Source organism: Ostrea edulis, chromosome 1 (genome assembly GCF_947568905.1).
Source record: "Ostrea edulis chromosome 1, xbOstEdul1.1, whole genome shotgun sequence".
In the NCBI taxonomy this organism is placed as follows: Eukaryota; Metazoa; Mollusca; class Bivalvia; order Ostreida; family Ostreidae; genus Ostrea; species Ostrea edulis.
Window position 1 is genome coordinate 53,331,814 of NC_079164.1, and position 12,929 is coordinate 53,344,742.

Below are 12,929 nucleotides of genomic sequence, written 5' to 3' on the forward strand. Positions count from 1 at the left end.
TTGAGAGCCCTCATTGAGATAAAAGAGTATGGGTACGAGTTGGTCAGGGTACGAGTTGACCGTGAACCCCTTGAACCTCAACGAGAAGAGAAAACATCACACATTGCATGATTGCAATGACATCCAGATCAACACCTTCTCCAGTCCCAGACAGAGCAACATATGGATTCGTCTCGTATTTGTTATGCTACATTTTATTTGGTTAGTTTACCCTTTTTAATTTTGATAGATTGACATAGAGGCCAGGTACGAACGAAAAACCGAAATCGCCCCTATGTATCTTCAAGTTCAAATGTAGATGGTTTAATTCATTTATACCTATCTTTGATTTGGATAACTCATCTAGAGATAGATAGATCTATCCTGCACCATTGATTTGAAGATAGGTGTGCAACAGGAAGGGAGAAAATGCAACGGACCAGACCGGGGTCGGCGGTAAATCTAGTACTGCCGACTCCCGACGGTCCCGGATTGCGATGTTTTATAGATAATATTAAAACCGGTGAACAGAATTACTTCATACTTCTCGGGAACAATCTTTATGTCCAAATTGACATTTTCACCTGTTAGGGGCTGGTCTACGGCACCAAATGTAACAGGAAGGGTGAAAATGCAACGGCCCAGACCGGGATTCGAACCCGGGCCCCCTGAAGCTCTACCAACTGAGCTATCTGGCCACCGGCGATCAATCCCGGCTGACCGCTACAGGTGTAATAGAAATTGAAGATGAGTACAAATACCAGGAATTAAAGTTTTAAAGATAGATAGGCCTAATATTGAATCTTTATAATTATAAGAATGCAGACAATAACAACTTGAGTCAACTTCTTGAGCTAGGCTTACTCCTAATTTCTGTGGAAACGAGGGGGCTATTTATGTTCGGTCTTTCCTATCCCCCAATAGGAAAGACCGAATATAAATAACCCCCTTGTTTCCACAGAAATTAGGCTTACTCCCAACCAGGCATGGGGTAGTCGTAATCGAGTAATCGTAATCGATTGTAATCATTACTTTTTTTCAAGTAATCAACAGTAATCTGTAATCAAAGCTATTTTCAATTACTCGTAATCGTAATTTAATCGATTACAGCTAAATTTTGTGGTGTAATTAATTATAATTACTTTTTCAATTACTCTACACTGAAATCTTGTCATTTTGTTAAGTTGGAAATACAGTTTAACTTCTTGGCAAAGCTGTTTAAATTAGTGAATCAATCTTGATGACTGTTCATCACAAATAATAGCCCTAAAGATATACACAGGTTCACTTGAGTGTACAAATAGTTTAATTCTGTTAACCAACCTTAAAGTAATCGATTATTAATCGATTACACCTCCTAGAATCGATTGCAATTGATTACAGAAGAAAAATGACTAATTGATTAATAATCAATTACACAAAACCCCTCCAAGTAATCAATTATTAATCTGTAGCGGTCAGCCGGGTTCGATCGCTGGTGGCCAGATAGCTCAGTTGGTAGAGCACCTGACTAGAGATTCAGGGGGCCCGGGTTCGAATCCCGGTCTGATCCATTGCATTTTCTCCTTTCCTGTTACATTTGGTGCCATAGACCAGCCCCTGGAACTGACAGGTGAAAATGCCTGCCAGGGGATAAAGATCCTGAGTTGATGTCTTCAGGTGTGAAGACATTTAAGGAGGGAGGAATGTAGCGGTCAGCCGGGTTCGATCGCCGGTGGCCAGATAGCTCAGTTGGTAGAGCACCTGACTAAGATTCAAGGGGCCCGGGTTCAAATCCCGGTCTGGTCCGTTGCATTTTCTCCCTTCCTGTTACAAATCAATTACAATTTTGAGTAATCGTGCCCATCCCTGCTCCCAACAAAACTTTTTATCTATTGTCCATCACAACTGTCATGAAAGTCTGGTTCATTGGCCATGAATTACAATGTATATCAAGACTGAAGTCCTCACAAGCTCACACACAAACAAGTTTTATTTTCTTCTCAAACTATGATATACCCCTGTCTTCAAATCTGACAAAAAAGTTTATGTTGTCTGTGATAACAAATTTGGCACATTCAAGCCATGAAAGTTTATGTTCAGTGTTTTTTTCCCCTTATATAACTGGTACCATTCCCAATGCCAAAACCGTTGATTTTTCACAATCTCCAGACTAAAAATTCCCAATTCAGTTGCTGAAAAATAGACAGCTGACATCGTAATTTACCTAGTTAACTAAAATGTTCTCTTCTGGCATTAAATTGAAAGTGCAAATCATGGCAGTGCGCGTGTTGTAGAGTTACGATTATTCTAAAATGAGCCTACGATGATCCTTATGTCTCACAACAGCAAATATTACCGTATAAAGTTTGTAAAGAGATGAATACATCTTGTTTTGTTCTTTTTCCCCCCTTTCTTTTAGTTTAAATCATTTGCCGATACATTGGTAGAGAATTCCCAATTTGTTCATTTTTGATACTATTTTTCCCAATCGAATTGGTACCAGTACCAGTGGGTAGAAGAACACCGCTGATGTTGTCTGTGGTAACTAATCTGGCACATTCAAGCCACAAATGTTCATGCTGTCTGTGATAACAAAATGGATATGTGGTCAAGCAATTATATTAAAGAAACCTAGCTTACTAGATATTTTTGAAGTGGCATGACAAAACGCAGAATAAACCCCATGTATTTAACAAATAGGAAACTCGGCTGTTGAAAGTAGTCATAGAAATGGCAATTCATTGGGGCAGTGATAAGGTCGGAAACTCTATGAAATTATGATCCAGTCACATGGCTGGGTTTACTCAAAAGTTGTCAGCCCTGTTCAGAATCTACCAGTCCTGATCTTCAGTTTTGTGATGTTTATTATTTTATATGAATAAATTTACTAATAAAACTTATTTGTGACCTTTGTTATTGTACATTGGCTGTTAAAACTAGCCTTACCATCAAGCTATTGTATGAATTTTCATCCTTGCCCGCCTAAAAATAGGCCATCTTAGGAGGTTGGGCAGGCTGTAATTTCCAACCCTGGCAGTAATGATTATTATATAAGTCAATCTTCTATACATGATGCCTTGAATTTATTTTCAGGTATATTTCTGATTTGGACCTATATTCCTCGCACATACTTGGAAGGGATTGGTCTTACATACTGGCCAAGCAAGTGAGTGTAAAGATACTCAACAGATAAAGTTATAAGCAAAACATGTTATGGGATTATAAAATGGTTTGGGGTGGCTTACCATTCATAAACCACAAAGTGGTTTATAGTGTATTAATCACCCCAATCATTTTATATCCACCATGGCATGCTATTAATCTTATTCCAGATAATTTTTAGGTATATTGCTATAGATGCCTTTCTGTTGTTAACTTTTGAATGGGGTTTACATTCTCTTAAGAACTGCATGGCTAATTTTCACCAAATTGCTGTGGAACATCTTTTTAGGTCAACTGAGTCACTCAGGTGACCTATTTGCCATAGGTCTGCATCCTTCGTTCTTTAACAAGTTCTTCCCAGAATTGGTATGTAGCATCTGTAGGTGACGGAGACCGGAAATTGTAAATTTCATTACCATCCACCCTAAGGGGCCTTAAAAAACTGTAAAATTTATGGGTTTTTTTTAAAAATATCTTCTTTACTCCTGGGCATCTAGCAGAAAAATTAGTATTTAGTAATGATGAGCAAGGAAGCTTTTATCAAAATTGTAAATTTCATGATCCCCAGGGTAGGGGTTCTGACCCCAGGGTGGGGCCAAACTTAATATATAGTGTTTATGTGTAAAACACTTATATAACATCTACTTTAGTGCTATTGATACTAAATTGACACTAAATGGGTATTTAGAAAGAGCAGGTAGTCCTTTACTAAAATTGTAAATTTGATGATACCAGGGGTAGGAGTTGTGGTATCAGGGAGGGGCCAAATGATCAGTTATTAAAAGTGTGAAGAAAAGAAATTTTTAACTCCTTCTTGATAAGTATCATTCCAATTCTTTTCAAATTTGGTATGAAGCATCTTTGGAACAAGGGGGACATAAATTGTAAATTTCAGGATTCCTGCACACCTAGGCCCTAGGGGTGGGGCAAAAACTGCCCAAAATTGACCAATTTTCAAAAATCATCTTCTCTACAACTGCACATGTTTAAGAAAAACTAAATGCATAGTGATGTAGAGCAGAAAGGCCTCTACCAAAATTATAAATTTCATGATCCCCGGGGTAGGGGTTCTGACCTCAGGGCAGGGCCAAGCTTACTATATAGTGTTTATATGTAAAACACTTAGATAGCATCTTCTTTAGTGTTATTGATACTAAATTGAAACTAAATGGATATTTAGAAAGAGCAGGTAGTCCTTTACCAAAATTGTAAATTTGATGATCCAAGGGATCAGGGTGGGGCCAAACTTAATATATAGCATTTATGTGTAAGTTTGCTGATACTGTATAAAATCTAAAAGCATATTTAGTAATAGTAGAAAAGGATACATGTGAATGGTGAATTTCACAAACCCAGGGTTTTGACTCCAGGATGGGTCCAAATTAGTCTGTTAATACACCTGTTATAATATGTAGAGTATTTCATCAGTGTATGCACTTATGAGGGCATTGAAGTTTTAAGAACACATCTTGTTTTATACTGTTGCTGAACATTAGAATTTAGCTTAGATATTCAGAACAGGATATATATTTTTTTAGATTTCATAGTCCTTGGGAGTAGTGATAATTTTTCACTAGTACTCAGGTAACTAATAAGGCCTTTGGGCCTCTTTTTGTAAAATTAATAACACTTTACTTTTGTTTGGAGGTTTACGGCAGTTTCCATCCCGCCTTTCCTCTGTGTATTATTCTTAGTCTATAATATACTCTATGAGGGGCTAATTTTCATCAACACAGCACCATTTCAGTCTCTCGATACTATTTCAGGTAAGGAATATTAATAGCAATGTTGAACACAATTATGCATCTGAGTGACAATTTAAACTTGTATTAGTTCACCTAAGCTGAAGACTTGCACTTATGTATATGTGAATTTATCTGATCAAAGTTTGTCCATCATCTGTCCTTTGTTAACTTCTCACATTTTCAACTTCTTCTCCAGATTTTCAACCAAACAAGTCGCAAGTATTCTTTAGTGAGGGGAATTTAACAACAATTGCTGCAAACTTTTTTCGAAAATGATAACTAAATTTATATTTTCATGAATAAATGTATACAATTTGCTATATGTTTATTTATTCCCAGGATTTCTCAATGAAGTCTGAAACAGTGGGGAAATTTTGTTATATAGGGAGGGGTGATATATTTCAACTTTTGTACATCATAGAAATTTACAAGTCCTTTATTTAGTCCCATACCAACGAAGTCGAAGGGGACTTTAGGTTTGCGCTCCGTCCATTTGTCTGTCCGTCAGTCCTGCAAATCAGTATTACAGACTTTTTAGCTCACCTGAGCTTTTCTGATCAAAATTTGTCTGTTGGCGTTGTCGGCGTCGTAAACTTTTCACATTCTCATCTTCTCAAAAACCACTAGGCCAATTATAACCAAAATTGGCCAAAAGCATCCTTGGGTAAAGGGCTTTCAAGTTTGTTCAAATAAAGGGCCATGCACCCTTCAATGGGGAGATAATCACAAAAATGCAAAAATAGGGTGGGGTCATTTAAAAATCTTCTTCTCAAGAATCAATGAGCCAGAAGAGCTGAAATTTACATGAAAGCTTCCTGACATAGTGCAGATTTAAGTTTGTTCAAATCATGGCCCCCGGGGGTAGGTTGGGGCCATAATAGGGGATCAAAGTTTTACATAGAAATATATATGGAAAATCTTCTTCTCAAGAACCAATGAGTCAGAAGAGCTGAAATTTATATGAAAACTTCCTGACATAGTGCAGATTCAAGTTTGTTCAAATCATGGCCCCCGGGGGTAGATTATGGCCACAATAGGGGATCAAAGTTTTACTTGAGAATAAATAGAGAAAATATTTAAAATTCTTCTTCTCAAGAACCAATGAGCCAGAAGAGCTGAGATTTACATGGAAGCTTCCTGACATAGTGCAAATTCAAGTTTGTAAAAATCATGGTCTCCAAGGGTAGGTTGGGGCCACAATACGGACTAAGGTTTTACATGCAAATATATATGGAAAGTCTTCAAATATGGGCCAAAGTAACTCAGGTGAGCAATGTGGCCCTTGGGCCTCTTGTTTTTAAATGTGCTTGCAGATATTCATTTGATATTTAGTACATCACTTTGCCATAACAAGTTACAGATCAAGTTCGAATTTTGTCTTGGTCCGTTGATTGTTACTAAGTTATGGCCCTTGGACTTAGTCATGTAGTTTAATGTTATACATATATTATATGATGTAAAGCCTTTCATCGGTATGGGCACTTTTGAGGGCATTGAAGTTTTAAGAATACATTTTGTTTTATACTGTTGCTGAATATTAGAAATTAGCTTAGATATTCAGAACATGAATTTTTTCTATAGTTCATAGCCCAGTTGGGACTAGCAATACTTTTAACTAGTACTCAGGTGGGCCCCTTGTATATTTTGTATATAGATTTATTATGGCAAGACTTTTAATTTAATTATCTATGTGACCTTGACTTTCTCCTAGGACAGCAAGGGCATGTGAATCATATTGGTCTTGAGACATCCCCTCATCATGTGAATTCATGTTCCGTTATTATGTTGGGATCCTTTGAAATTTTTCATGAGAAGAAAGATTGAAAAACAAAATCTTAAAAATCACAACAGCTGGGTCAAACTGACTCAGGTGAGCAATGTGGCCCATATACCTCTTGTAACTAATACCCAGGTGACCAATAAAGCCTGTGGGCCTCTAGTTTAAAAATCTCTGTTCATCATTTCATTTGTGAAAACCTTCAAATACCAATGACATAATGATCTACATCAATATTGATAAGATATTTTGGATTTACTACAATCCCGTGGGGATCCGGGTTAGAATAGGTCCTCTTGCTTGTCGTAAGAGGCGACTAAATGGGCGGCCCTTCGGATGAGACCGCAAAAACTGAGGTCCCGTGTCACAGCAGGTGTGGCACAATAAAGATCCCTCCCTGCTCAAAGGCCATAAGCTCCGAGCATAGGCCTAAATTTTGCAGCCCTTCACCGGCAATGGTGACGTCTCCATACGAGTGAAATATTCTCGAGAGGGACGTTAAACAACATTCAATCAATCAATGGATTTACTACCTTAAAATATGTTGGAAATCAAGTTAAATTCATAGAAGAGATACACTGTCTGTCCTTGGTGCCTTTAATTCATGTAATGACACCCGGTTTGACTAACTTACTTTTATTTGAAAGAATTTAGTGTTGCTATGAGTAATATTACATTGTTAAATCACAGAAAGATGAAATTATGTACTATTTTGTATATTTAAAGATTATCAGTCTGAACGTGAAAAAATCCATTTGTATACTGTACTTTTTTTCAGATTCAGAGAAAGAGAAATTTGACTATTTGCCAAGGGATGCCATTAATCCAATTGAAGATATATCAATAATTAATGTGAACATGACATTGTATAGAAGTTACTGAATCACTATACTCATCATTCAATGACCTTTTTGTGTTGCTAATGTCATTACTTTACATGCATGTTTGGAAAGGCAGCAAATTCAATATGTTAAGGAAGTACTCCATTCGCAGCATAAAGAAACGTTCCAGATTCATTTGGGCCCCACCTATAGGTAGAAGATTTATAGTGATCAGCCTGTGCACGTGTCTGAGTGTCTGTGTATCCGTGCATTGACAGTTTTCCGGATTTGTTTTGGCAATCCCTGCAGCTATTGAATTAAAAAATTCATGAACATATATTTGTACAATTCCAATGATTTTGCTTTTATATCTGTACAAATTGTAGTAATAAACATTTCATCATGAATGTGTTGCAGTTGTGCACAATGTGCAGCATATAAATATTATTAAATACATGTAGTATTCGAACAGAAATGAAAGTAATATGTAGATATAAAAAAAACTAATTTAATTTTAGAAAATACAAATTGCAACACTTCATGCTGGTGTAACATTGGACCCCGGGGGTCATTTCTTAGCATTAAAAATTGACCCTGATCAAATTAAATTTTGATCAGTAATAGGGTAATTTTTAACGGCTACGTAGATGTTACATGCATAATGCAAATGTTTAAAATGGATTGTCAAAGAGAGAGATGGGGGAGGGGAACTGAAGGAATAATTTTCCCAGGCAAACAAAACTAACAACTCAACTTTATGACAATCAGGATGATTTCAGCTTCTCCATCGTCAACTTCCCCTATTTATGTAGCAATATTCCATTATCACCTGCATATGGAGTTTATATCCCTCAACTGATTTGATACGAAAGAGCTTGTTCCGTGTATGGTCATCTTTTAAATCGAGGCAAGCTACTGACAAACTAGTTGTTGGTACAGGGGTTTCAACAGTCATTTAAAATCAGAATTTCGCAAATTCTATTGTTGTAACGATCTATTTTGCCAATACAACCTATCATTGGGTCAAATGCTGTCTGACGTGTTTCATACCGATTGTTAGACCGTTCGTGGCACACTGATTTTGACTACGGATAACTCCGTTTACCTAATCAAGATATAGGGCTCACGGCGAGTGTGACCGGTCGACAGGGGATGCTTACTCCTCCTAGACACTTGATCCTACTTCTGGTGTGTTCGCCCAACTATCTATTTTGTATTACTTGTGGGATTTATGAGATTGATCACTGTTTGTTATCTTCACCCTTCATAAGATTACACTGAAAAAATAATGACCGATAAACATGTTGAAATTCCTCATTTTGGAGAAAAACAACGGATTTTTACACCAAAAATCACAGATTTCTGGAAACTATGAATATCCTGTATCCCCTCTTCCAATAGTAGGGCAAACACGGACCCCTTGATATCCCAGAGGTGGAATCAGGCGCCTAGGAGTAAGCATCTCCTGTCGACTGGTCACACCCGCCATGAGCCCCTACATGTACACAGTAAAATCATAATACAGATTATATAATCATTCGAAGGGGTATCGATCTCCATCAACTTGAAAGGGATGTCATATTCAAATCTTAATTACTAATATTGATCCCCTGAAATTCTTTGTACGTTGGGCAAATTATATACCTGTCGTTATGATTTGTTGACGTTGGTTGGTTGTACACGAAATTCTTTAAAATGTTTCGCCCGAGAATCAGTTTTTGTGGTCTCATCAGAAGGACCGCCCCATTTAGTCGCCTGTTTGGGCAATTCTTTATGTTTGAATATATACATTTCATTGTATATTGCATGCTGTAGACCGCAAACTGTTTTACGTTCATGCTTGAAACCAAGACAATGACAATTTGTATCACTAAGGTTCTTCCTTTGATGACAACAATATTATTTCTGATACACTACAGAAAGTATGTTCCATCTCAAGTTAAAATTATTATTAGGATGATGCAATCTTCCGACCTCTCCCATCCGTTGATAAAAAAAAAGTAATGTTAATTTCAAATCTATGCGCTTCAAACGAGAGAGAGAAAAAGAATATTAAAACAAAAACTGATGGAAGTAAATGCTATACATAATACATAAGTAAACCCCATCCGAATCCAAAAATGTGAACGCCGGGGAAATCCACTTTGATACATTCTTTGCATAAATATACCAAACAAATTTTCCTAACTTCTTGATTTTCTTGTCCTCTAATCATAGAATGCATCGGTATGCAAAGGTTATAGAGCAAAGGCTTGACACCCAAGTAACCAATATGTGCGATGGTTTCACTGCACATGTAGATTGTTGTTGATATTTTTAAAAGGTTTGCACGACTGACCTGCTAAACAACACTTTATTGCAGGCGAAAAACGCACTTTTCCCAGAATTCCAATTTCACACAAGCGCACATGAAGTTCAACCAACCAACTTGTCAGCGCGGGCTGTTATAATAACCAGTAATGGTATTTTTTTTTTAAAGGGATTATTTTGGACTTTATGGGTATGCAAGACGTTGTTGACATGCATTAGAAATATTTTCAAGAAAAAAATAATTAAATCAACTCATATAGCTTATCCGGAGGGGGGGGGGGGGGGGTCCTGAACGCAAGCACCTGTGGATGATCTTAGAATCTCATCAAAACCGGAACAGACGGTATGACGTCAAAATTATTGATTTTTCTGGTCTTGAATACAAAAGAGTTACACATCATGGCAGCCTCTATAGATCGCGGGAATTTCAATTTTTGACCTTTTCAAATTAGTCCTGAAGCTTATCTACGCCATATATCAACAGAATTGTATGACAAATCTTTATCATATGATTAAGCCTATCATTTATCATTTAAAAATATTTTGGGTTGTCTTTCCCTTTAATTCAAAATACTTGATCTTCGCAACCTCTCTTAAATCCTTTGGGGGATATTAATGAATTTTGGTATAAAGAAAGATCACAATGTGGAGGTGTGCATACTGCAAGGGGAATGATGTCCAATGTTTTTAAAAGAGTTATGGCTCTTAAGACTTAGGTTTTGTAGGTCACCTGAGTAAAATCGGGTGACCTATTGCAAATGGTTGTCGTCCGTCGTCGTACGTTAACAATTGAACATTTTTAACTTCTTAATAACTACCAGTCCAATTCTTTTCAAATTTGGTATGAAGCATCATTGGGACAAGGGAGCATAAATTGTAAATTCCAGGACTCCAGCACCCTTGGAGCCCAAGGGGCGGGACAAAAACTGTCCAAAATTGACCAATTTTCAAAAATCTTCTCAAGAACCACACACATGTAAGAAAAACTAAATGCATAGTGATGTAGAGAAAGAAGGTATCTACCAAAATTATAAATTTCATGATCCCCGGGGTGGGGGTTCTGACCCAAAGGCAAAGCCAAACTTGGTATATAGTGCTAAATGGATAGATCAGGTAGTCTTTTACCAAAATTGTAAATTTGATTTTCCCTAAAGTAGGGGTTCCGACCCAGGGTTTGGCCAAACTTAGTACATTGTATATAGTATTTATGTTTAAGTTTGCTGATACTGTATAAAATCTAAATGCATACTTAGGAATAGCAGAAAAGGATGTATAAAAAATGGTGAATTTCATAACCCAGGGTTACGACTTTAGGATGAGCCTAAATTAGTCATATCTTTTGATGTTTAATGTTAATACACCTATTATTTAAAGCCTTTCATCAGTGTATGCACTTTTGAGGGCAGTGAAGTTTTAAGAACATATCTTGTATTATACTGTTGCTGAACATTAGAATTTAGCTTAGATATTCAGAACAGGAAATTTTTTCTAGGTTTAATAGCCCATGGAAGTAGTGATACTTTTTCACTAGTATTCGGGTGACCGATAAGGCCTGTGGGCCTCTTGTTTCTATTCAAAATACTTTTGTCTTCACAACTCCTCCTAACCCTTTGGGGGATTTTGATGAAACTTGGTACAAAGAAAGATCACGATGTGGATATTACCAGGGGAATGCTGCACCACTATTTTTGAAGGAGTTAGGGCCCTTGGACTTAGATTTATTTCATGCAAGTACCTTGTCTTCGCAAGTCCTCTTAAACCTTTTGGGGGGTTTCAGTTAAACTATCTGTAGATGTGCATAAGACAAGGAGAATGCTGTCCCACTATTTTTTAAGGAGTCACAGCCCTTGGACTTAGATTTATTTAATGCAAAATACATTGTTATTGCAACTCCGACGAAATCCTTTTGTGGATAATCCTTTCGTGGATTTTTATTTAACGGTTAGCGGTGTCCGAAATTTTAGTCCTTTTAAAGATTGAATTAGAAGGAGACAGTTGTTAACCCAGTCTTGAAGGTAATCTCAATTACCTCCAGTTGTGATAATAACTTGCATGGCACTGCGGACGTATTATGTACCGGTTTAGTGGTGCCCTAGTTTTAGACGTTGACAGAGACATTAGAGGAGCGAAGCGGGAACGATAACTCTGGGAAGAGATTGACAAATAATGCGCTTTTTAGCTCATCAAGTGAGCTTTTCTGAACAACGTCGTCGGCGTTGTAAGATTTTCACATTTTCATCTTCTTCTCCAGAACCACTGGGTCAATTTCAATCAAACTTGGCAATAAGCATCCTTGGGTGAAGGGTTTTCAAAAATGTTCAATTGAAGGGCCATGCCCCCTTCAAGGGGAGATAATCACAAAAATAGGGTTGGGTCATTTAAAAATCTTCTCAAGAACCACTGGACCAGAGGAGCTTAAATTTACAAGAAAGCTTTCTGACATAGTACAGATTCGGTTTTATTCAAATCATGGCCCCAGGGGGTAGGATGGGGCCACAATAAGGGATCAATGTTTTACATGAGAATAAATAGGGTTAAATCTTCTCAAGAACCACTGGGCCAGAAGAGCTGAGATTTACATGAAAGCTTCCTGAGATAGTGTAGATTCAAGTTTCTTAAAATCATGGCCCCCAGAGGGTTAGAATGGGACCACAATATGGAATCAAAGTATTGCATGCAAATATATAGGGGAAACCTTCTCAAGAACCACTGGACTAGGAAAGTGCACATTTACATGGAAGCTTTCTGACATGGTGCAGATTTAAGTTTGTTAAAATCATATTCCCCGAGGTTAGGATGGGGCCACAATAGGGAATCAAAGTTTTACATATAAATATATAGGGAAAATCATTAAAAATCTTTTTCTGAAGAATCATTGGGCCAGTAAAGTTTACATTTACATGAAAGCTCCCTGACATAGTGCAGATTCAAATTTGTTCAAATCATGGCCCCCAGGGGTAGGATGGGGTCACAATAGGGGATTAAAATTTTACATACTCATATATAGAGAAAATATTTAAAATTCTTCTCAAGAACCATTGGGCCAATGAAGTTTACATTTACATGAAAGCTTCCTGACATAGTACAGATTCAAGTTTGTAAAAATCATGGTCCCCGGGGGTAGGATGGGGCCACGATAGGGACCACATTTTT

General features: G+C 37.2%; 1 protein-coding gene and 1 non-coding gene across 3 annotated transcripts; both read left to right on the forward strand.

The window, feature by feature from the left end:
• Positions 1 to 40: 40 nt before the first annotated feature.
• LOC125650090 (phosphatidylinositol N-acetylglucosaminyltransferase subunit P-like) lies at positions 41 to 7,874 on the forward strand. 2 transcript variants are annotated; one of them, XM_056153968.1, is made up of 4 exons: positions 41 to 201; positions 3,055 to 3,127; positions 4,771 to 4,889; positions 6,580 to 6,732. In XM_056153968.1, the coding sequence occupies exons 1-4, from the start codon at positions 108 to 110 to the stop codon at positions 6,690 to 6,692; spliced, it is 399 nt and encodes a 132-aa protein (XP_056009943.1). In that variant the 5' UTR covers positions 41 to 107; the 3' UTR covers positions 6,693 to 6,732. The 2 variants fall into 2 exon arrangements, with proteins under 2 accessions (XP_056009943.1, XP_048734011.1); XM_048878054.2 differs by lacking the exon at positions 6,580 to 6,732 and adding an exon at positions 7,424 to 7,874 and having other exon boundaries at positions 47 to 201.
• On the forward strand, positions 1,696 to 1,767 carry Trnal-aag (transfer RNA leucine (anticodon AAG)). The gene has a single exon. It is a non-coding gene; the product is annotated as a tRNA-Leu (tRNA).
• Positions 7,875 to 12,929: the final 5,055 nt, after the last annotated feature.

Excerpts from the sequence above, each read along its gene's own strand:
- LOC125650090 (XM_056153968.1), top strand. The coding sequence starts at position 108 with ATGATTGCAATGACATCCAGATCAACACCTTCTCCAGTCCCAGACAGA. Across the intron at positions 202-3,054 it reads GTTATGCTACATTTTATTTG|GTATATTTCTGATTTGGACC; the intron begins GTTAGTTTACCC and ends ATTTATTTTCAG. Across the intron at positions 4,890-6,579 it reads GTCTCTCGATACTATTTCAG|GACAGCAAGGGCATGTGAAT; the intron begins GTAAGGAATATT and ends ACTTTCTCCTAG.